The sequence below is a fragment of the Excalfactoria chinensis genome, chromosome 5, assembly GCF_039878825.1.
Source record: "Excalfactoria chinensis isolate bCotChi1 chromosome 5, bCotChi1.hap2, whole genome shotgun sequence".
NCBI classification, from domain to species: domain Eukaryota; kingdom Metazoa; phylum Chordata; class Aves; order Galliformes; family Phasianidae; genus Excalfactoria; species Excalfactoria chinensis.
In genome coordinates, this window is record NC_092829.1 from 44,470,123 (window position 1) to 44,494,819 (window position 24,697).

At 40.1% G+C, this 24,697-nt stretch overlaps 2 protein-coding genes across 4 annotated transcripts in view; both read left to right on the forward strand.

Annotated features, from left to right (window-relative positions):
* The first annotated feature begins 2,159 nt into the window (after window positions 1-2,159).
* LOC140253518 (CD59 glycoprotein-like) lies at window positions 2,160-7,473 on the forward strand. Its single transcript, XM_072339157.1, has 4 exons — window positions 2,160-2,291; window positions 4,169-4,241; window positions 4,900-5,001; window positions 6,003-7,473. The coding sequence occupies exons 2-4, from the start codon at window positions 4,178-4,180 to the stop codon at window positions 6,194-6,196; spliced, it is 360 nt and encodes a 119-aa protein (XP_072195258.1). The 5' UTR covers window positions 2,160-2,291; window positions 4,169-4,177; the 3' UTR covers window positions 6,197-7,473.
* A 1,326-nt stretch (window positions 7,474-8,799) lies between these two features.
* Window positions 8,800-24,697, forward strand: part of LOC140253657 (uncharacterized) — a 42,843-nt gene continuing 26,945 nt past the window's right edge. For 2 of the 3 annotated variants that reach the window (XM_072339411.1, XM_072339413.1), the window contains exons 1-14: window positions 8,800-8,910; window positions 11,988-12,045; window positions 13,195-13,338; window positions 13,739-13,885; window positions 14,927-15,049; window positions 15,614-15,781; window positions 16,119-16,304; window positions 17,082-17,204; window positions 17,416-17,529; window positions 19,173-19,494; window positions 19,829-19,938; window positions 20,171-20,288; window positions 21,066-21,157; window positions 22,039-22,189. In XM_072339411.1, coding sequence (XP_072195512.1) covers window positions 12,001-12,045; window positions 13,195-13,338; window positions 13,739-13,885; window positions 14,927-15,049; window positions 15,614-15,781; window positions 16,119-16,304; window positions 17,082-17,204; window positions 17,416-17,529; window positions 19,173-19,494; window positions 19,829-19,938; window positions 20,171-20,288; window positions 21,066-21,157; window positions 22,039-22,189 — 1,843 coding nt within the window. In that variant the 5' untranslated portion in view covers window positions 8,800-8,910; window positions 11,988-12,000. The remainder of the gene's footprint in view (window positions 8,911-11,987; window positions 12,046-13,194; window positions 13,339-13,738; window positions 13,886-14,926; window positions 15,050-15,613; window positions 15,782-16,118; window positions 16,305-17,081; window positions 17,205-17,415; window positions 17,530-19,172; window positions 19,495-19,828; window positions 19,939-20,170; window positions 20,289-21,065; window positions 21,158-22,038; window positions 22,190-24,697) is intronic. The other variant, XM_072339412.1, reaches the window with a different exon arrangement.

Sequence of the window (24,697 nt, forward strand, 5' to 3'; positions counted from 1 at the left end):
TTCTTTGCTCTGAGGTGTTACGTGGGAATGCTTCTGACAAGACTTGAACAAAACTGGTAACTGGTTTTGCTGTAGTCGATCCATTATTTTTTTTTACATCCAGAATTAGTAACTCCGATGAGTAATACCACTATGTTGTTGTTGCAACTGGATTTTTCAATTGCTGAATAGCTACAGCTGTTACTGAAAGTCTGAATGTTTGTTTGTTTGTGTACTAGAAGTCATTGTAACAGTCACTGAGCTCATCTTGCTCTTGTGCCACACAGCATTTGGATAGATTTTCCACAGTGGCAGACAAATGAATACTGAATGGCGCCCCTGCAACAGTTCTTCAGGTGAAACATGCAGAGGAGTAAAACGAAAGAAAACAGTTGCTTCTCTCTGAAGTCTGAACAGCAGTGTGAATTACTAGAATGGGTTAGATGTGTTTTCACTTGGAAGCCCCTTCAGTATTAACTGTTAGGAGAAACTGTTACGTTGGAAATGGTCATGGCTTAATGCTGTTTCTTAACAGAAGGTTCATCATCAGTTAAAAGGATCAGTGAATAAAGGTTGGGAAACCAGTATTTAGCAGAACTAGAGCTTATTCTGCTGCAATCTGTCCGATGTGTGTTTTAGCAACTGTTAACTGTCACGGTCAGGGCCACACCATAGTCAGAAACAGGATCTGCAGGTTCTAGCAACGTGATACAACCTAAGGTCATTAGGTTCTGTAGAAACATTTCCCACAACGTTTTTGTGGGAGGGTTCCTTTTCCTTTTGGTTGTTACAAGGGAAGTGTAATTTTTGCTTACGGTTGTGTAAGGCAGGATAGAGGACAACACAATCCTGTCAGCTTCTAAGCACTTGCAGCCCATGATCTGATTGCTGCTGGTGGTCTCTAGGCACCTGTAACTGCAGGTATGAAGTACAAACTTACTGAGGTGGAGAGAACAGATGGTTACTGTTATTGTCCCAGCTGCATTTCTAGGTGGTTCTATAAGTTGGCTTCAGGCAGCTGTTTCAGCACAGCAGTGTATTGCCTGGAGTTACCAGATGCCGTGTTGCTGGAAGCACTGGAGCTCTTGGCCATGCACGGTCAAAACAGGGCGTGTGTCAGTAGTCTCCCACATCCTACCCAAAACTAAACTTCTGCCAAGTTGGTACAGAGAGAGAAGCAATTGAAAGTGTGAAAGAAAACAAGGCATTAGTCATGTGTGCATGCAGAAATCTTCACTGGGAAAGAGTGGAGTGATTGTTGGGATCCCACTGACGAAGATGGCATTTCAACAGTGCTCTGTCTGATGCAGCACTTTGGGTAGAAGTGTTGGAAAATGTTACAGGGCTTCCACTTGCCAACTGGTCGTTACAGACTGAATATGCTTCACTGCCTGTCTCTTTGGTGGCCATCGTTTAGATTCAGCCTGAAGCTCTTTCAATTCTTTCTGACCAGACCCTGAAAGTTTGATGCTCTCATAACTGGGGCTCTTGTCCACAGGGTCTCACTGCACACCTACAAGCCCAGAATGTAGTTAAAGGCACATCCAGTGCAAATGTGTAACTGAAGCAGACCTTATGTGTTGAAGAGGCTTTCAGTGCCAGCTTCTTGTTGCTGCAGGATTCCACTGGGATTTTTTTAGACGTGTGCTGACATGATTAAATGGAGAGAGCCTTCTGCCCTGGCCCTGACTGCATCGTGCAAGGGGAAAACAAGGCAAGTGCCATTCAGCAGCAACCCCTGAGGGTGTTGCTGCTTAAGTTGTGCCACTGAAGGGTTTTATTCTGATAGTTGTTGAAAGAAACGTTCGTCATCTGTGCAAGGAATGTGCAAGGGTGGAAAATTCAGACCACAATGGAAATTCCATTTATAGGACGCTATGGACTTGAAGAAGGGAAAACAGGCCCGTTCTCAGCTGTGACTCAAGTTGCATGTTGCCAGTTTCTCAAGTGAAACCAACATTTCTCAAGTGAAATAATGAATTAGTGGTTGGTTTGTTTTTTGTTTTTGTTTTTTGGTTTTTTTTTTTGGTCGGTTTGTTTGTTAAGTATGGTCTTAGCGTCTTGGATTCTGATAGTTTGTAAACTGCATGCACAAGCGTCCTCTAGCCTTTTGCTCATAGATAGGTCTGGCTCTCACGGAGGTCAGCTCTTTAAAGCAGTGCAGCAGCAGCTGAGCGTGAGCCGTGCCGCAGCCCCGCCGGGCCGTGCCCGCGGCTCCGCCCTCGGGGCGGGCAGCGATAGAGCCGCTCAGCCCCGCACTGCCGACCGCCTGCAGACGGTGCGGGACCGAACGGAGGTGCCTTGCGGAGCCGGTAAGGGGCGCGGTGGGTGCGGGCCGCCCGGGGATGCTCAATGCCCCTCTCTCGGCTCATCGCAGCGCTGCGGCGGGGAGCGGGGGGCTCGAGGGCTGCCTCTGCGGGCGGAACGGCAGCGGGGTGCGGGAGGGGAGCGAGCTGCCGGGCTGGGGGCGGTGAGGGGCAGCCGTCCTCCAGAAGAACGGTGAGGACGGGGTTTGTGGGATGGGTCCGCGGCAGTACCGCAGTGCGCTGTGTGTGTCTGCACGTATGTTAGATAGGCTGCGCCGTAGGGTAGAGCTGCGGCTACCGCCCGGCGATACTGCAGCGCCCCGGAGACGGGCGGTGCGATGGGATGCGGAGCGGGCTGCTGCGGACAGCTGTGTCACAGGGGACGGCGGGATGCCCCAGTGAAAACTGCGACTTGGACAATTTAGGGATCCAATTTCTATGTAAATCACAAAAGACAAGTGCGTTGCAGCTTTACTGCCGTCAAAGCCGTTATGGTGGCTACGCTGACCTTCGCTATTCTTGCCGTGACTCGCCTCTGCCAAGCTGCAAAGCTGCGCCTTGCCCTGCCGTGTTGCGGGCGCTGCGGGGCTGAGGGTCGCTCCAAGATGGCGGCGTCCCGGGGCGCTGCGGGATGTGCCAAGAGTCCCAGGTGCGGGGTCTCGGGAGGCGTCGCACCAAGTGGTTTATCTTGAGAAACATCACATCCTGCATCCGAGGGCGGAAAAGACTGTTTATTTATTGGGCTTATGACTGAGAAGGGTTTCGGTATTGTTTTAATACAAAGCCACCTTTCGAAGTTATGCTGGGAGGAAAAGATTCTACTGCCCTGTGGCTATGGCCTCTTAACTGCGTACAGAAGTAGCTCCAAGCAGAACAAGTGCAGTCAAGAGCAGTAATATCAGTGTCCCGTTGCAGTCTTATGGCAAAACTTGTTATCTGAATTCCCGCAGTGCTTTGGGACTGTCAAATCCCACTTGGGCTTTGAAGCTAAATACAATACCAGGTCCTTCTGCCACAAGAGTGTCTTTCTGTACCCAGATCTGCTTGGTGCTGGGTCTAAAGAAGGACCTTGGGTGTTGGGGTCCTGGAAAGCTTTGCACTGAGTTGTTCACTGTGGAAAACATCAACTGCTTACATGTGTAAATAGCAATAGGACAAGGGAGAATGGTTTTAAACTAAGAGAAGGAAGATATAGTTTAGGTTTTGGGGGCAGTTCTTTACTCAGAGGGTGGTGAGGCCCTGGCACAGCTTCCCAGAGGAGCTATGGGTGCCTCATCCTTGGAGGCTGGGTGGGATGGGGCCCTGGACAGCCCGATCTGGTGGGGAGCAGCCCTGCCCATAGTAGGGGTGTGAAACTGGGTGGGCTTTAAGGTCCCTTCCAACTCAAACTGTTGTGTGATTCAGAAGAGCCCATTCTCTGCACTGGTGGGTATGGTTATTCAGCAGTAGGCTCACACTGCTTGCATACCTCATTGTGCAGACTGGTGCAGCTGGGAGAGAAGCAAGCAGCCCTGTGTTGCAGACAGGTCTCAAACAGCCCTGAGAGAGGGAAGGGAGGAGCATGGTGTGGCTGTGGGGTTATTATTGGATTACCGTGAAAGAGGAGACATGCAGGACCACAGGGCCCCTCTTGCAGAAGGTGACAGCTGGTACTGGGCAGTGTGAGCAGCAATGCTGCAGCCAGTGGGGCTCCGGGCCCAGCGCCCAGCGAGAAACCTTCTCCATCAAGGTGAAAGTCACTTTTTGTCTCTTTCAGTGATTTTCTGATGGCCAATGACTTTGGTTCCTTTCTGAAACCTTGTTTCCTCGCTATGTGTTTTGCCAATTCTGTATATGTTTTAAATATAATACATATTTTAAATCTGTTTGTGCCCCCCAAACAGGGAAGAAGCATGATCAAGATGAATTGTGTCCTGCTAACCGCCTGCATTGTTCTGCTTGCTTTCTCTAGTTCTGGTGAGTATAATGGAGGCTCTTTGCTGATGGAATGTTATGACAGTATGTGAAGGAATCATGGAAACAATGTCTGAGAGGGAAAAATAACAAGAAAGGCCTGCATTATTTAATGTTGCTGCAGGGAATGAGGGTAACTTTATAGGCAGAGCTTCATTTCTGTGGCTGATTGTCCTTGGTCAGAGCAGAGAGCTGTGTACAGAACATGCTGCTGCTTAATATGGCAACTAAATATGCTGTTTTGCTGGTGGAATATTGAATTCCTGTTGTATAATTTAGAAATTAGGAGTATAGCACAAGGGAGATATGAGGTAGAATGAAAGGAACAAGAGGTAAAAGAATGGAATACAATTCTGGTAAAAAATATCTCCCATCAGTCAAGTTGGAAAGTCTAATTTTTAAATAGAAGAAGCAAAAAATAGTTATGCAGGGAATATAAAGATGAGTGCTTTTTAAAATGAAATATGCAAAGCACATACTTCAAAATCTTACTTGAAAAATTGCCAGTCTCAGTGAGTGCAATGGCAAAAGCTTGTGCATTTCAGCTTGAGTTTAGGTTAACAACCAGAAATGTGCTTTGTGGCAGTCAAATGTAGCCACTGTTTCTTCATCTTTCTTTTCATTGCTGCTTGTTCAGTAAGGCAAAACTCTGTTTTCTTAGGCTATGCCCTGAGGTGCTATCACTGTGAGAACAGCCCTTCCTTGTGCAAGACCAATAGCACTTGCTTATCAAATGAAGATACTTGCTTGCAAATGAGATTTGGTAGGTACACTGACTTACAGACCTAAGGTAAACATTGCTGTATCTGTTTTCATTGCCTGTGCACTTCTGATCTGGACATAACTTGAATTTCTCAGCCTTCTGCAAAAGAGGGTTGCAAATGTAAGCTTGAAGGTCATGCTTATAGTAAGTTGTTGTATTTTGATTTCCAAGCAACTGATACAGATCGTGATGATTTGGATATTTGATGTATACATGTATTAGCATGTATACAGTTGTCTCATGTACTGAGTTTGTGGCTGACACACCTTATGTTTTAGCCTGTTGCCTCTGAGGAGTCCAAGTTGATAAGTCCATGAAAGCATAGAGGGGAGAAAAGTTTTCTGAATTGGACATTCATTGTGATCACTGTAAAGTTTATATTTCTGGTGTAAAGATGGGGTTAACGTGGTGCTAAATAAATACCTCAGCTGAAGATCACTCTAGCTCTGTAGCAAAGTGTTTATTCATCTGCAGTTTTGGAGTTTGAATTGTATTTGAAAGGCAGACTTCCTTTGGGTTGTGGGTTACTCAGCACAGCCTTTTAATTTCTTGTTGTTGTTGCTGTTGTTTTAAATAAAGAGATTCTGAAGCTAATCACTTTCTAGTTGGAGCTCCCCTACTGGGAGCTTGGCATCTAGCATGAGGATGTCCACAGTCTCACAGAGCAGGCTTTCTGGCAGGAATAAGAGCACAGCCTGTGTGAGATGAAACCTGCTGGCTGAGTGCTGCACTACATCAGCTCCGGCAGCTCTTGTCTTCGTGCATGTCCCTTGGTAATGAAGCAATGAGCAAAGCAAAAGTATCTCCTGGTTTCCCAACTGGTTCCTTCTGCCCTAAAAAACTTGTGCTGATTTTAGGGCTGCTGTCTTTCCAGGATGATTGTTGCTGAAGCTCACGCCATGGAGGAAGGAGACTTTGATCTAATCTGATCTTCGATCTCAATCTGTATCAAAAATGGCATTGCTTTCAATATTTTCTTATTCTTTTTAACTTTTTTGCAGGTAAATTGAGAACGTCCTCCTGCTGGAAGTTGTCTCAGTGCAATATGAATGATATTGCTGTATTCTACCAGTTGGATAATTTTGATTACTTTTGCTGCCAACAAGACTTGTGCAATGAGGGCGCGGTTACCGGGGTTAACAAGGCAGCTTTCAGTATTGCCTCTGTAATGGCCATGTTATGGATGCTTCTGTAGCAGTCCTGGTCTCTATGCTGTATTTCCAGACTGAAATTATACAAAATCATTATTAACTCTTCTCTCAGTTGTACTTCTTGCACTTTCAGTTCCTAGCTGTGAGCTGAAACAAGGCCTGGGCAAACCTCTGAGGGTGATATGGAAGTGAAGGAATAATGTATGTTTTGCGATGGAAAACTGTAATTTCTTAACCGTCCCATGGATTTTAATTGATTTCATTTGAGATTTTGGTTCTGTTGGATGCTACCTTTTTGTACACCAAGCAGTGGGCTTACCCTCAATGCAGAAAGTGTTGATCATAAGTATAAACTTGCTGCAGTATTCATGATGAATGCTGAAGTATTTGTTTTTAGGTGATGCAGACGCTTTGTTCCTATCACTGTAACTTTTTTTCTTTTTCCTTTAAACAAACCCAAAACATAACAGTCAGTACCATTATTTTGGAAGAAAGCATCGAGGTTTCTTAAGACAAAACCAAAATAATGCTTTTAGTGAGGAAAAATCCTCCTCCTCTTTTTATATTACTGTGGGCATGCAGATTACATAAGCCAGCTTCTTTTCTGAGCTTTCATTTTACAGTTTAATTTTGCTTATACTTTTTTTCTCTGAGTCTAGGATTTAAGCTAAGCATGTACTTTGCACTAAATATTTCTTGGTATACCAAAAATTGTTTATAAAATGCTAAGGAATTAAAATGGCACATCTAGTTTACTTTCCCGTGTCATAGGCTTTTGTTTTGGTTGAAACACTTGAGCAGTTAAACTTAATCCTTTAGGCTTCAATAAGAATATTAAACAACAGTTTGCAGAACTTTATATTTTGACCTTTATGCAACTGTATAAATGCCGGTCAAAATACACGTGCATCTGAATAGCATGAAGAATAACGCTTGGTTTGTATGTGTATGACTTCTAGAGCTCGAACACTGCACATTGTTCTGACTCAGTGGTGGAGACAGACCTTTGGTCTTAGGGAGTCTCTCAGTTAAGTACGATGCCACATTTTTCTTTGACAAGTTTGGAACTCTTAGCATGTTCCTGCAAGAGTAATGGTCCATAGCCAACAGTATATTCTCTTTCTGAGGGCCCTGGCTCATGCTGTCCACGGTGTCATTGACACCGGCTCACTCAGTCATAACAAAGGCAAGGGACTGCACTGTGTTACTCCAAACCATCATGTATTCTGCAATGCACCTTTTAGCTAAGCTTATCTTAGCTATGAAAGCATCCTGGGATCTCTCTGGTCACTCAAAATATGAAAGCTATGCTATCTTTGATAAATAAAAATGTAAAAAAGAAAAATGTGGGAAGTGTGGTTATTTAAGAGCACGCTACTTACAGCTGAATATAATTCTCATTTCCAAGCAAAATACATCTATGCTTTCCATCTGGACACTCCTTAAGTGTGAGCCAGGCTTCTCTCGCTTCTGACCTGGAGATGGCTGCTATATATACCGAGTGAGTTTTGGCAGAGTGATTATAGCTTTAGGGAGTTGTTTTAATGGGAAACAAAGAGGGTTAGTAGTCTTTCTGTAAGTGAAGTAGTACTGGTATGACACTGGGGGGAAGCAGCATAATATACGGTCCATGAATCTCTTAGGAGAACCAGTTTCTGAAATTAATTTTCAAGAGTCCCTTAAGAAATGGTGATACAAGGGGAAATGAAGCAAAGGAACCAAAACACAGCATTAGCCAGGCAGCACTTGTATGCACATTCCTATATTTGAGAGTCGAAGACTGTAATTCTGGGCCTGAAGAAACTACAGGGCTGGCTGTGCTCAGAAGCATGTATAGCTATACATTCTATAGCTACATCTTTTTCCATGTACGTTCTATTTTGGCTGCTCTCAGTTTTGCCTCAGAACCAGAGAGGTTTCTTTATTTATAAGGTCAGTCATGAGCTGCTAGAATTTCTGAATTACAAATACAGTGCAGATGAATCCATTCAGAAATGAATGAGGAAAACTACCTGAACACAGATGGACCACTACCTCAGTATGTGTTTTGGACCATTATATTTGAAGCTTTTTTCCTGCACACGAAAATCTCGAGGTACGATCAAACGCTGGTTCTGTTGAAGTGGTTAGGAGTTTAGTTTTCAGTAAGATGCATTCCAGCCCCTGTTTTTCTAGCCCAACTGTGTTGTGAGGGTGTAACACAGTGCTGTTGTTCCCATGCACACGCTTCCCAAAGAAGCCTTTATTCCTGAGAGCATTCATGCGTGCCGTGCTGGGAAGCCCGTGGCTGGGAATTTCAGTGGGAAGTGTCTGTGGGAGCTTCTGGCCTTGCAGCAGCTGGGGGAAAAGACCAGGCAGTCTGCTAATAAACAGCGTCTGGTCATAGGACACCAGCTGCGAACTGGAAAGAAGGGCACATTGGGAAAAGCAACGCTATGACGATGGTCGTATTGGAGGAGCTGTTTCGCTTCATCTCCGAGAACACTTGCAGCGCGGCCGTCGTTACAGCGGAGCCGCAGTGCCCCGGCGCTCCCAGAGATGCACATCTCTACCCGAGCCGTTCGGACTTCGGTCATCGGCTGTCACGCTCCCTCAGGGCCGACGCTCCTCCGCTCCGCCAGAGGGCGCTGCAGTACCGAAGTGCCGCGGGGGGCGTGACTTGCTGCGGTGCCGGGCGCTGCGGGGCCGTGCCGAGGCGCAGGCGGAGGTAGCGTCGTGCGGGGCCCGGCGTGGCTCGCCCGCCCACCGGCACCTGCAGGTGAGTGGGGCCGCGCGGAGCCGTTTCGCTGCGGCTTGGCGGTGGGAGGATGCGGCCCAAGGGGTTCGGCGCTTGGCAGGCTTGAACGTGGGGAACGGCGGGGCCTGGGCCCCCCGTCTTCCCGAACCTCCTCCGGCACCGGAGGCGCTGTCCGGGCCGAGCTGGGGCGGTCGCGGGGGTGGAAGGCCGGGCCGGGCCTCCTCGTTGGGGCTGTGCTCTGCCTTGGCTCGGCGCCTGAAGGGACCTCAACGGTGCACGGTGACGGTGCTGGTGGCACTGCAGGAAGTGTGTACAGCCAGGGAGGTATGGCTTAACAAGGGGAACGTGATCTGTGTTCTCGAGAAGCTGTTTGTAATCAGCACATGTAATAACTGTGCAGATGTGCTGCTAAATCACTTTTGGGTAAAAGCAAAACTATGCAGGTGCAATGAGAAAATAAGTATATGAACATGCTTTTCTTTCAGTCTCAGTGTTTGAAGCACAAGTGTCCAAAGAGTTGTATTAGGAGTAATAAAACACAGTTGATAATCTTTCTGCTATAGACTTGTGAGAGAAGAGAAAGGGAGCGCCGTTACCTTCCCTGGTAGTAAGAAGAGTTTTGCCTCTGTTTGCTGCTATGTTTCTGCAAAGAAGGAGGAGAATACCTCCTGTAATGCCTTCTTATTGAGAGCTCAGTGAGCATGCACGAAGCCATTTTTATATCAGAATGGCTTTGAATAGCTATGGGGAAAGTGAGTGTGGTGGTTCTGTGACCTCACACGGATTTGCTGCAGCTGCTGAAAGGTGCCCTGCCCACGGCTTTGTGCTCTTCGTTGCCCCTTGTGCTAGGCCCTAACATAGCTGGCTCAGGGAATGGAGCAGGCTGGAACTCTCCCAAGTGAATGCATGGTTAGATTTTTTTTTTAGCTGGATTTGACTGCAGCTAGAGCGGGACTAATAGAATGGATGAGTATGAGCCAAAGCTACTAGAGGAGCTTTTCTCTTTGATAAAGTCCCATTGTGATAAGAGCTGAAACCTCAGTTGTCCTTTGAGCATAAGGAGAAACTTGCTTCACTGCAATTAAGGAAACTGTAGTTCTGTCTCTTGGAATTTGCACAAGGTTTGAGTGTGCTGCCTGTTATTCATTGAAACATTGAGAGAAACGAGTGAGCAGTGCATGGCAAAGGGTGGTGATCACCATGGTAGGAAATACAAGATGAAGAGCAGGGTGAAGTATGGTACTAATGGAGCAGTGTGGAACACTGAAAGTGAGGGTGAGCAGGTGAATCTTGCAGAGAAAAGGCAAACACAGAGAAGGTAGCCACAGATCATTTGGGCTCTCAGCTTCTTTTGTGGTTGATTACTGATAGTGCTATGTCCAGAAAATAGGCTAGCACTGGAGGGACAGTTGGGATAGAAAACTTGATTAAATTCTGTTTACATAATACTGGAAGGAGAGAGGATTGTGCTGAGCATTCCAGTTGCAGCTTTGGTGCTTCAGTTTATTGTCAGCATAAGAAAAGCAGAAATCACTATTGTTTGGCTTCATGCTGGGTGAGGAATTTTTGTTTCCAAGCTTAGTTTGGAAAAATTGTCAATATTTAGTAATTCTGCTGTAAATAAAAATGATTGGGAAAGTAGCATTTAAGGTATTCAGGTAGGAATGCTGGCACATGAAGTGGCTGAAGGCAATTGCATCAGTCAAAGCTGGAAATGAGCTGAAATATTTGTAAGTAAAACGACCGTATTACATCCACTGAGTCTTTTTTTTCACTTCTCTGTACCCCAGTAGCCCTTTTATGTATCTGGAAATGAGCTTTTTAATGAGAGCAGATTTGATGTTAGGGCTCTGGAGGAGTTGTATAATTTCCATCCCCAAGCCCATAGCTACTTTGGTGGTTTTAATGTTAGGAAAGATTCTTAGCATAATCCATTTTGACCTTGTAGATAACATAGGCCATAGATTGCAGTCTGTGATTGCTGGTTTTAGCTTTTAGAAGATAAACATATTCAAAAGCAGTCTCTACTATCATTCTGCATGCTTTTTAAGGTAAGCTATGTGCTAATGTTTATAATAAACTGGTTTCCACATTCAGTAGCGCTGACTGATCTGTGAGTGCATATTTGAAAAGTGTGCTGTACAGATGGGTGTTGCTAGTGGAGAGTGGAGATTATGGAACAGGTAGGGCTTGGCTTCTTGCTTTGTGCTGCTGTTTGGAGTATTATCCCAGTGACGGAACAACATACATTAGTCTGCTTGTAATATACATCTCCAAGCCACAGTCTGGTGTTTACAGCATGGGATATTTTGAGGACTGCCCATTTTTTTCTCAGCTAGGCCTATTGCTATTACGCAGGATTGCTCTTAACCCCTGAGCTGCCTTCTGTCTGTTTGATCTTCAGGATTTTGCCACCTTACAGCCCTGCATCGCCTTAATTTATGAGTCTACAGCTTTCCAAAGCCGGAAACCACAGTTCCATTTGTTACTTTGTTACCATTTAGACATCCCTGGTGCTTGCTGCAGAGCAAGGAGTACAGGCTGCTCCTGCAGTGTCAGCTGCTGGTATTTAATAGACTGATGAGTGACTTCAAGGGTTGCAGCACTGACTTTATTTCTCAGATGCAGGTGGTCGCATGGCACCTAATGCAGGATGGTGTTCTTTGAAGATTGTATGCGTGTGGTTTTATAGAACCACACGTTGATATGAACCCTGTCATACTGCAGTGGCAGGCAGTGTTTAAGGTCTGGTTAAATATTAGCAGCGCTTCTATCTTTTATTTACATGTGGGAATAGCAACTATGCTGAATACTACTTTACAGTATTTACATTTTAAAGGCTTTTGTTTTTGTTTTTATAGTATTGACATTTTACAAAGTAGGAGTCAAAAGGCATAGTATGCATATTTTATACATAATACAATTATTCCTTAGCAACTAGCAATGTGATGGAGATTAGAGGTGCTGTCACCATTGAACAAACAAGTTAGATTCAAATATTTTACTTTGAAATATGCAGAGAGGAGGACAAGTTGATTAGAGTTAACTGAGAGTCATTGGTATTCACTGTTGTATTATTTCATTTCTGTTTTTTGTAGCCATCCTGAAACTATGTGGAAATGGGGTAGTGGAGATGATTCTCCTTCCAAAGCAGTAGTAAGTAATGAATTACTTGTCAGTAATAATTTCTGTAATTGATGTTATGCTAATAAGGTGTATTTGCTCTTTCATGAAGAAGTTGCTTAATTGCTTTTACCATCATTCACTTTTAGAACTCAATAAGTCAAATTGGGTTCTTGCTTCCATTCTGCTTGATACTTAATCATAACACAACTGCTCTGCTCCTCTTCATTATGCTCACGTTGCTTTAAGAGAACATTCAGAAGAATTTTATGGGCTTTATCCCAACTGTGTTATTTGTACATAGTGTGATCAGTAAAATATTTTACTACATCTAGGTCCAGTAACAATACTACTGGATGTCATGATGAAAATCCATTAGTCAAGAAAATTCAGCCCTTGTGCATTAAGTTGCTCAACATTTGGTATAGCTATTAATTATTTTCATGGTTTGTTTAGCCATTCAAAGTCAGTGTTGTTACTCCCCTTAAAGAAAGAAAAAAATCATTTAAATGAACTATTGCTATAATTATGTTAAAGCTTATTTTGGGAAAAGTCTTATTGAGGGAAAGCTGAGGGATACCTGTTTTTTATCTCTGCTTCCTTAAAAAATAAAGCTTTCTTTAAGGCCTTGAGTAGAGCTGGCTAGATCCACTTGAAATCTTCCAGGTTTCTTACAATTCCACACAGATCTTAGATCAGGGACAGAAGGGAACGTTGCTGTGCAAGAGAATCTATAAGGATGAGGAAAAGGAAGAAACTGCAAGGAATTTCTGAAGCCGCAAAATATAGGATTGATTGGGTTCAAACAGAGTGGTGGAATGGTGTGACTAAACTGTAGTACAGTGAAGAGTGTTCCTATGCAGAAGAAATCAGATCATTACAGCTATGTTGCGAGATCTTTTTAACATGGCTTTATATAACCCCTTCTGTTACTATATCTGTCAAACTAGCTATGACCAGTCTGGTATGTGCGCATATAGTGTATGCACGTTTTAATGTTGTGTTCTAAAAAAATTTGCTGTATGTGTTTTAAAAACAAGCACACCCTCCTGCCATTCAATGTCCCCCCCCCCCCCCCCCCAAAAAAAAAAGAAAAAACAGCAAAAAACCCTACACCAAAACAAATTTTTTTTTGCACAAGGAGCATTGTCTGCACCATTTTGTTTGTTCAAATGTCTGCAGGCTGCGGGCTCTCAAGATGCAAGAAGCATGTCGGTGACGGATTTGAGTGAACAGCTGGCAAGTACTGAGCAGCTGGTAATACAGCTCAAGGAGCTTGTTCGAGAGAAGGATGCTGAGCTTCGAAATAAAGATCATCAATTAAAGGTACCGTGTATGTATTCCTGTCAACAAGAATATTTCAAAAAACATTTCACTCCTGTTTATCATAAACTGGTTTTGTATATAAAAGCTTAACAGTCAGCTACAGCAACTGGAGGAACTTTAGGACACATTGGTTAGCTGTTACAGCTAATGTTGGCGTTAGCTGTTATGCATGACTGGATGTTAGAGCTTTTTGCCAACGTATTGTTCCAGAAGTTTTAACTGAGTTTGGATATTACATAGGCAGCAGTCTCTTCAGTCTCTTCCAAAACTTTGTTTTGGATTTTGATTTCTTGGTTTTGTTTTTAGATTTTTGTTTGTTTGTTTGTTTTTAATGGGACACCTGAAGGATGCAGTTGTTCATGGAGCTGATTTAAGTTCTTCATGACTCTGATGTTTGTAGGAGGAGAAGGAATCTGCTGATGCCAAACTTTCCAAAGTGAAGCTGCAAAACAAAGCCAAGGTTGCATCGTTAACCTCACAACTGGAAGAACTTAAGAAGCAGTTATCAGCATCAGGAGGCTCAGAGGAAAAAGCAGAACCAAAAAAGGTAAGTGCTTTTAAGCTTGAGAGTGGCAGGTTAATATGCTAGACTTGAATATGAAACTGAAGTCCCAGTTTTGAGCTGCTTTGATCAGGTTGTGATCCAGATAAACTTTGTAGTTGCTGTCTGCTAGCATGTATATTTCTATCTAATTTATTTTGCTATAGAAATGTAGAAAGTTGTATATTGCTTTCAAATTGTTTAGTGAATTGAAAAACTAAAAAACTGTACTGGTCTTTGTCTTATTAGCATCTCCAACTCCTCACACATGAGTCAGGTATGTATGTTTTTGAGGAGAAACGAAACCAAAAAAACCCACCTTGTAATTTTAATAACCAGAACAACTAAAAATGGCCTTGGAAGCAAAGTTTGGATTAAATGTAGTAACCTCTCATTTTAGGTGACCAGTATTTTACCAGTAACAGAGATTTTACAATGTGTTTAGTGTAGTGTTTTCATATGAATAGATTTGTTTTCCTTCAAAAAAGCATGTTTTAATGTCTGTTTTAACTTCTGTGATAACTTTAGTGAGACTTTGAGATTTGACTAATTCTTAGAACATCTGATTTATTTTCCTAGCAAGATGTGTTCTTAGCAATTGGGTTTGATTTCTTTTGTAATGGGAAGTAATTTCTATAATCAAGTCATCGTGCCTTCTCAGTTCTGATTGGAAACACTGTGCTTTGGAGGGATTCAATTGACAGCTTTTTCCCTGCTCCCTCCAATAGTCTTTTCTTTCCTCTATTTTATATTGATTACACTTGCCAGGTTATGTGGTTTACAATGACCAGAGGTAATAAATACCCTTTCTGCATGTTTCAGTTCACTTTGCATTCATAATTATCATTAACAATTTAAATATGATGGTTTCGACATTAATAGAAATGCCATGCTGCCTTTGTTTAGCTTCTTGGATTTGTATATAATAAGGGAATGGAAATATCAACCACAAGTAAAGATTACTTTATTTCACCATTATTGTTGGAACAGGTACCCCAAAGTCAGTCACTACCTATTTATGGTATTAAAGACTCCTTTTTTTTGCAGGCATCAAGAGATGGTGACCAGGAAAATGCTGCAGCAAATCGTGGGAAAATATTGGTGCTGAGAAAGAGAATTGAAGAACTGGAATCCCAGATCACACAAAAAAATGAAGAGTTACAAAAAAAGGTGGTATTTTAAGTGATGCTTAGCATGTGCTTTTTCACATTTGTGGTGTAGGATTATATTTAATGGCTAAACAGATGTTCTGAGAAAATTTTAGTTTGAGAAGAAAGAGAAGGATATATTTTATAATCTGCTTGAGGAAATACTGTAATAGTTGTTTCGTTATGTCTTCAGTTAATGGTATTTTGATAGGAAGTGGAAAAGGAAAAGCTGTGTGACCTGTGTGGGTTAATATCGTCTTTAAACCTTTTATTGTGAATAAAAATGTTGTTTTGCTTCAGTTGCAAAAAGCAATTCATAAGAGGAAGAAATGCAAGCAAGGAATAATTTCATATTATGTGTTTTGTGCATATTGTTGTTGACTGTAGAAAGTGGCAGGAATGTGTGTGCTGCAGAATTTCAGGCTTAGTAATTGAATGTTACGGCTAAAATTGAACTCGGTTATAAATGTGGTGGCATTTTTTTCTGTAACTTAAAACATGCTGTAAGGATGTAATACAAACTGGTCTTCTGTGCTGCAGATGATAGGAGTATAGATTACATGCAGTGTTGTATTTTCATTTTCAGGATGCTGAATTGGAGGCTCAGCGCTATAGGGGGACTGAAATGGATGCCATGCTGGCAGAGAAAGAAAAGAAGTTAGCTGAAAGAGATGCCTATATCATCGATTTACAGATAGCATGTGGATCAGGTGGTGTTACCAATGAAGTACTCTTGCCCAATGAAGAGCTGAAGGTATATTTCATAGCAGTTTCAACGAACCCAACAAACCCTGGTGTTATATGATCAATACTTTATTGAAGCATAAATAATCTGTAGTTATTTATGTGACTACAATTTCTTCAGTGATTATCTCATTTATTTTGTTAGATCTAATATTTATTTACTTTAGTCAGTATCACTAATACTGACTTTGGAATCTGCTGACAAACTTCATACAAATTTATACCAAACCCAAATTTCTAGTTTAATGTTGCTTAATGAGGACGGGCTAGGAGGTGGGTTCATGGTGATTGCTTTTTCTTTATTACGGAGCTATTCTTCTTATCATCTTATGGTTTGCATTCTAAAGAACGAACTATCCATTAAAGAATCATCACTACAAAGCATGCAGATTCTTGTTCAGCAACTTAACAAGAAGGTTGGAGACAGTGAAGAAAAATGCAGCTTGTTCCAGGAAGAGATTGAGAGTCTTAAAAATGTTCAGAGCAATGAAAGAGAACGTTTCCAAAAGATGGAAGCTACGTATATAGAAAATGTAAGTAAGCACTGTAAAAATATTTACATTAGAAGAACACTGATTCCACTGTTGGTGGAAGAAGTGGCTTCAGAGGTGCTATCTGAGTATCTGAGAAAAGCCGTTCTTAATTTCAGTGATTCTTGAGTTAAGGTCTAAAAAATCATCACATGAAATAAAAACAGTGAGACTAAGTGGGTGGTTTGTACAGGTGATTACTGGAGGCAAAAGTATTGTGCAAGGAAGGATTTTAATGATGTGGCTGATGTCTGCGCATGGAAGAACTAGGATGTAAATGAATGAAATGAATTGTGGAGCATTCTAGTAGAAGAATTTCCAAACCCTCTTCCTTGTGTCACTGTTCCTGAATGTGCAAAAGTGTATACGTGCAAGTGTCTAGTAGTCTTTCTGAGTTATTTAACCATTCTGAATACAATCAGCATCCTCTTTTCCAGACTTGAACAATCCCAGTTCCCTTAGCTGTTCCAAATAAGACTTGTGTTCCTTACCCTTTTCAGCTTCATGGCCTTTCTCTGGACGTGCTCCAGAGCCTCAATGTCTTTCTTGTCATTTGAAGTTTATTGTTGTAGAATTGAGGCACATTTCATGCAAGTTGGAGATTTATCTGTATGCATCATTGTCTTTGGTAATCACTGTCTGATTACTGTATTTACTGCTAAGTGGATGCAAAGCTCAGACTTCGTGGAATACATTACCATGCTGCACTTTAGTTACTTCAGTGTTCTTCTAATGTACTTTTCTGAACAGGCTTCATATTTTCTCTGTATGTGTTTTCAGGTACGTGTGCTTCAAAATATAATTCATGAAAAGGAAAAAGAGCTGGAAGCACAGGGAAAAAAGCATGAGCAGGAGCTCTTTAAATTAGCTGCTAAGTCTGATGCGAGCGCTGACTTAGAACAGGTGTGTTGCTTTGGAAACTTGGTAAATTGTTTTGACTTAGCCGTGGGAGTTTGGAATAATGTAATTAATAACCAGTATCACAGAATCACAAAGTCCTCTATGACACTGTTCTGGTGTCTGCTTGGGAAACTAAAGATAAGACTTTTCCTTGTCTTCTGAAAGTATTAACCTCTATATTGATAGCTTGATTTTTTTATTTTTTTTTTGCTAGCTATTAAAGGCCTTGAAGCAGAAGCTCCACGAAAAGGAAGAAGTCATGCTGGGAAGAACACAAGTGATAGATGTGCTGCAAAAAGAACTGGATGCCAAGGACCAAGAGTTGAAAGTAAGAAACATTGTATACACACTGGTCAATTACAGAAAACTACAGAAAACTATTGATTGTATATAAAGATTATTCTACATGGAATACTTCAGCAGTGCTCTGGGAGGTTTAAACATGTGCTGATAATGTAATCACGATCACGTGCAAGATATTAAAGTTATTAATTTCAGTTAGGAAATGAATTTTAAGGAGAAATAAATCCCACAAAATGAAAAATTGTCAGTTGTCACCAGTAGCTCTGATTCATTCCAGGAACTTATAATATATGAAAGACTTTTTGCTGTCAAAAAACTTCAATTTCTCTAGTTAGAGTTTTGGAGAGAACTTCAAAACTGAGGTTTTCTTTTTTTTCCCCTGAAGAGAATGTTTTGCTAGTAGTGTGCCCTTTCTTTTGAAGTATTTCTACTGATTGCAAAACCCACAACTAATCAAGGTTCTTTGTGTTTATGCACCTAATGTTTACCCTGATTATATCCTTTTGAGTGCTGCTACTTCAGTTGAGCAATGTAGGAAAAGGACGTTGCAGTCCCTCAGGCTTTTGAGACTCTTTGCTGAAACCACTTGTCTGAGAAGTGCAGGGGTCAGCAATTTAGCCATGGTACTTCTGAAATATTTTCCACTTGCCAAGAGGGTTGTTAGATTCACAATCTATTAGAAATAATTCAAGCTATGTAACCAGGTAGGCATCCTTTCCTGATGAAGTAGTTAAGATCCACAGGAAAACTGAGTGATCCACAAGCTATTACTCTAGCTCAGTCGGTGCTTTATTCGTCCTTCACATTTGTTATGCATTGTGCCTTGTGCAGGCTTTTGTTTCTGTTTCTTGTTTTCCTGGGTTTAAATGCACTTTGGAGGAAGATGCTCTACGGAAATGGTACCCAGCGCTAGTGCATTGAGGGACAGAAATGCACAACTTGAGGATAGCGTGAAGGGTACACTGTGGCAACATGAACTTAGAGCAGTTTTAACTGTGGTGGAACTTTGGTCTTAGTATTAAAATAATAGGAAGTCTTCCTTTACATAAGCAGAATAGTCAAATTTTGAAAATGAATTTTGTCTGCTGTTCTTCACAGCTATTTTACATGGACAGTTTATGGATTATGAATGCTGGCTTTTGTACAGCAGATCTAATCTGATGAACTGCTGTAATGCTTTGTTAGGGTGATCTGTAATCTTTTTTAGCTCTTGTATTATAACTAATGGGAAGGCACTGAAAGTAGAATAAGCACCAACAGAGAACTAATTCACAACAGGATCCTGTAAAAAACAACTAGATTGTAGTTTGCTAGTTTTAATTCTAACAACATCCAAATGGTATTGTGGTGAATGTTCTCAATCCTTGATATAACTTTTGGATCTTGCAGTTTTCCTGTACGCCATACATCAAAACGTTCATTTTTATTCCACTGTCACCTATGAGGAGATGTTGTATGTAGTTTGCACCCAAAAATAGCAGTGCTGTTTTTTGAAGTTCTCATGTAGGCCTTTGGAATTGAAGCTGAGTTTTTTGTACTAGAGCCAGTTGGCCAACAGTAGCACCCTTTTCTGATTATAACGTGATGGAATGTGTAAGAATGCAGATGTAATGTTTCACGGTGGTGCTGAAAATATTTCATATTAATTTTTTATTTTTTTTTAAACAGGAGATTAATGAAAGCATGAAACGCCTTCAGTCTGAAAAAGAAAACCTCCAGTCCAAGCTGGATGCCGAGAGACATGTATTGAGAGCACAGATAAAAGACATGATGGAGAAACACATGCTTGAAATGACAAAGGTCAGGGAGAAATATGATGCTGAACTGCATGAAATTCAAGAGAAGCATGAAACTGAGCTGCAAGAGAAAGATCAGGCTCTGTTTCAGCTTAAGAAACAAGTGGCAGAATTAACTGGTAGCAGGCAGACTAACTCAAAAGATGTTGCAGATCTGGAGTCTACATCCAAAGAGAAGATGGAAGAATTAGAAGGTATCCTGTTTAAAAAGTTGTTGCACATGAAGTTACTTTGCACCGTACCCTTACATACTGTGTGCCAATTTCATTTGTTTTTCAAATAGAACTCCATATAATCCAGTGGAAAAGTTATCACTATAAAAAGTATGTGTGCAGAAGCACTGTTATTATGGGAAGGTAAAGATATCTCATAAGCTGTAAATTGCTCACTACATTTCTTAACGTTTTTCTTCTCTAAATGCAATTATCTTGTTTAAGTGTTACTTTCAGTTACTAAAGAAATTAAACATAGATCCCTTACTGATAATTGTTCCAGGCTGTAAAGTAATTTTTATTCCTTGCTTTTTAGTACAATTGAAATTGAAAGTGGAGGAGGCCAGCAAATCTGAAGCTAAGTTTCTGAAAATGAAGGCTTGGTCTAAATCAAGAATCAAACAGTTGGAAGATGAGCTGAAAAATGTACGTGCAACATTTTTTAATGTTACAAACCTGTTATTGAAATGACTTTACTTGACTGAAAGAAGTAAAATGTGGGGTAAATAGAATATTGAAACAATTTATTCAAAATAATAGTTGATACAGGCTGTCTTGGTTTTATGATTTTTGGTTACTGGTGTCCCACATCATAATTGCAACAAAAAAGGTACAAATTTGATGCATTTATAAAGCTTACAGCTGCTTTTTATTTTAGTTTTCATCGAAGAATAATGATCTGTCTGCCTTGAACAATCGTGTGTCAGAATTAGAAGCTGAAAAGGAAGAACTGGAATTAAAACTACAATCATTACATGAAGTCAGAACTCAGAACGGTAAAACAAGGAAAAAGCTAATGAAAATATCTTTTTTATTTCTATTGCAGATAGTTCAAAGTAAAGAGGCAAGGAAGGTTAAATGGCCTTCTGACTTGTTTGTTTTAAATTTCCAGTGTGTATTTTTTCTTTTTTTAAACAGATTTGGAAGTAACTTCATGCTGCTTTGAGCAACAGCATACACTACTTAACTCAGAGTTGCAACTCGGTTGTTTCTTAAGTAAACCTTCCTGTGCTTTATAATTCAGGCCTTGTTGTATTTGACAGAATGTGTATCAACTAATCTAGTGAAGTGGAAGAGAGGTATTTTCTTGGGATGAAAAATAAGAACGAGCGTATTTGGAAAAATCTAACAGTGTGTACATAGAAATGTTAGAGAGCAGTGAGCTTAAATAAAGAATGATCTCAAATGGTTGGATTTTTTTCTTGCATAAAGATTTTGAGAAAAACTTCTGTATAAAACCTCAGAGTGGTAACTAAGTTTAAAATTCAGCCCTGAGAAATTTTTTTTTGTTTCATCCTGTTAGTTTTTATGGTAGAATTTTCACTTTAGTGGTTTAAATTGCTGGCAGATTAAATTTAAAGCACTCGTCAGTATTTAATAAACAAGAAGTCAGTCATATGGGAAAGTGGACAACAGCCCAGCACGGGTTTAATTAATTGAAATTAATCATCTATGTTTCCCTTTTTAATCTTTTTTCTTTGTTTTTAATGATCTTCCTATGGTTTTGCATCGTAACACACCTAATTCATGATTTTACCTTATTTTTTTTGTAGAAGAATTGCTGACTAAGCTAGAAATCTATGAAGAGCAGCAAAGGAAGTTGCAAGCTGATCTTGACCAAGTTACAAAAAGAGCAGCTTCACAGGTTAACTTTAAAATCTATTTGTATGAATTACTGATTGGCTCAAACAGCACATTGGAAAGTATGTCCATTGAATCTTGGTGCTGAAGAGGAGTAATATGTGAAGTTGAGATGTCAGTAGCTGTTAAGTAACAAGCTGACAGGATTTGAATTAATTAATTATGGATTTCTACTTACTTTTTCACATACCTGACATTATATTTCCCTAAACTGCTTAGGTTTATTTTGTTACATTTAACACGAATTACTGAAGTGTGACTTATTACTTTGTGTGTGACCTGAATAAGACAGGAAGAAAATAACAGATGAAATATTAGTAAAGGTCCTGGTATGGATGACAAAGGGAGAAGATGCAGAAAATTATCTGTAAAGACTTCTAGATAGATTAAAAGTGTGTGTTACTTTTAGTGCTAAGTGATTTTCTACAAGCCCAGCAGCCATTTTGAAAATACTTGGCTGAAAGTATTATGTATGAACTTTTATGAAGATTTTCTGTTTATATAAACCTAGGCTTTCTTTTAAAGGGAAAGCAGAAACATTCTACTCGTGGATAAAACTAATAGAGATTTCTTATCCCAAGTAAAGGAAGTTGAATATTGATCTGCACTGAAATATTTCCAAGATGAAAATGTTCGAGAGAAGTACTTAGGTTTAAAAAAGCACTCTTCATTTAAAAATATTTTAGACCAAAACTGCAACTGTCAAGTAACGTTTTAGATATTTTGCTTTTTATACCATCTATGATAATATCTTCATAGATATTTATGTGCAGTGGTGAATAATATGGATAATTTTCTCTGTGAATGGTTTGCCAAATTAAAAAGTTGTTTATGTTCATGGTGGGATTTGGTGAATATATTTTCATGCCCAGTTTCTCTTGTTAGGCTAGTGAATCGGGTAGTGTGGATGAATTGCAGAGTCAGCTCATGGAATGGCAAGAAAATGTACCAGAATCAGAGGAGTCACGTGATCGAGTCAGAGAAGAGAAATCTGCTATGGCCTTGAGAATGGCTCAGATTGAGGAGGAGAGAGAAGGTGGGTTGTTTTTCTTAGTTAAATTATCACATACGTATGATATGCAGTTTACATCTTATATGTTTGGTTGTTCTGCTTCAGACTGAATTTATACTATTCTACCATGACTAATTTATGTAATCTTGAGAATTATATATAGCAAATTCACTAGCTTAACTTAGCAATTTTTACTTTTTTCCTATGTCCTTGAATCTTTTTTCTACATGGTCATTTTTTTTTCCCCCTTTGTATCATTTTTATGAGTAGATGTTTGTTCTGTTTCCCATCCAAGTTCCTGCTCTGTAAGACAGCTTGAACTTACTTTGGAAGTGTACTGTCCACATATGAATGAACAGTGCTTAAAAAGTTCACCATATGTTAAAGCTGCCTGCCTTGAACAGGGAGTAAAGGTGTGGGAAACTGTGGTACTGGTTTAAATTTGATATTGGGTGGTTAAAATGCAAGACAAGTTTTCCCTTTAAATATCATTAATCAGAAACTTTCCTTTAGTGGTCTGTTAACAAGTAGCACTTGTGTGGTTGGTTGAATATCAGTGTTACAGAAAATAACTTTTTGGGTGATCTCAGGTATTGAAGTTTTCTAAATTATTAATTAAACAGTTGATGAAAAAGTGAAGCAGCTTCTGTTGAATCTCATAAAAGTCTGGCTGAATTTCAGTTAGTTTTTACTGCTTATTTCCCAGGCCGTTTAGTACTTCATTGTAAGTTTTGTCCCATTAGTTAATGGATTAATGGCACATTTTAGTGTGCACAACCTACAATCATAATTAATTTAGTTAAAGAACTTGGGTCTTTTTAATCTGTAATTGATAAATTGTTTTTCATTTAAAGGATGAATTAGGAAGTTTAGTATATAAGCGTAGAAATGTTCTAAAGATCTTGTCTCATCTTATTGAGGGTTTTACCATGTAGTGCTTTGGAAGAGAATAATATTCCCTTCATTAAAACTACCTGTTATCTCATGTGTGGTAACTACAGATCCACATGCAATATTAATAGCAGTTGTAAAATTTCATCTGTGTCAGTCTGCATTTAATTTTGCATTTCTTCCCCTTGGGATAAGCATGACCTTTCTGTTTCTGTTTTTTTTTTGTTGTTGTTGTTTTTTATTTTTGTGTTTTTTTTTCCTGCCGTTACACCTGATGAGCCCTCAGCGTCCCTTCCCCCTCCACTCCTACCCTACACTGCGATTTGGTCAGCCAGTGAGAACATAGTTTCCCATCAGTTTTGTGCATGCAGGTTCCTGCAGCAATGGTGACTTGTAAGGTACTGTTGGTGATTTCTTCTGATGATGGTTCTTTTGAGGAAATTGCCAACAGTACCTTATAATATTTGCCATTGATGGTATGTGGGTTTTAACAGTACGTGTAACAAATGCTGTCTTTCAACTTAATTTTTTTCCCTCTTGCAAAGCCAGTTTCTTCATTTACATTAACCACATCATGTTTCTTTATTTTTCTTCGTTGTAACAGCTGACTCCATATTTCTAGAGGAAAAAATTCTTGGCTTTCTGCAACTGGATATAACTAAATAAGAATTGAACTTATTTAGAAATTCTTAATAGAAATTGAAATCCAATAGCATTTAAAAAAAAAACAGTTATATTCCCCCATGTAAACTGCAGGATTTATTTACATTAATATTAGTTACCAATATTTTAAGCAATCTAGAAACCTACTACTCATTCCATCATAGACTGGGAATTTGCTAAATAAGGCAATTTTCTGTTTTGGAATGGATGTATGAGGAGCTACAAAATCCTAGGGGGGTGATGGTGTTAACTGATGTCTATAAATACTGGCTTGTTTCTTCTGCAAACCATTGAAGATTGTAACGTGAACAATAACACAGAAGTATAGATACATCATTAGCTAATTTGAATGCACTGTGAATCAGAATAGAAGTGTTTTGCTCAGGTTTTTACTTCAGGTATAATTGCAAATGAAGGGCTTCCTGTGCTGCTGCAAAACATTAGAAAGTATATTTACTTACTGTTGTTTAATGCTGAATTTAACTGAAAGTGTTTTAATGTTTAAAGAAGGATTCTCCACCATTCTAAAGTTCTGATTTCTATATTGTCATTTTTCATTTGACAGTGGTAATGTCATTCTTTCTTTCACTATCAGAACCAAAAATAGTTGGGTTCCTAAAGGATGGTGTACCGTTATTCTGATGATGCTTAAAAGCAGATGTCTTCAATTTAAACTTGAAGGTATTTCATTTTTTCAAAGAAGGAATTAAATTCTGATCTTGAGTAACACTTCCTCTTTGAATTGCTTCCTCAGCTACAATAATAGTTCTGTAAGCAAATACTTAAGGTGATCAGAACTTGGCATTTGTTTATTTATCTGTGTACATATACACTTTGAAAAAACACGTGTGCAAGAAACCAAAATTTAATTGAAACCAAAGTTGAATTAAAACCGTAAATGAAATCCTGTTCTGCAGTTCTGCTTGAATGGCCCTTAAAGGTTTTCTTTAACTTTTTTTGCTCAAATCTTTTATGACT

Coding starts and splice junctions, on each gene's coding strand:
- LOC140253518 (XM_072339157.1), top strand. CDS start 4,178: ATGATCAAGATGAATTGTGTCCTGCTAACCGCCTGCATTGTTCTGCTT. Junction 4,242..4,899: donor GCTTGCTTTCTCTAGTTCTG/GTGAGTATAATG, acceptor CTGTTTTCTTAG/GCTATGCCCTGAGGTGCTAT. Junction 5,002..6,002: donor TTGCTTGCAAATGAGATTTG/GTAGGTACACTG, acceptor ACTTTTTTGCAG/GTAAATTGAGAACGTCCTCC.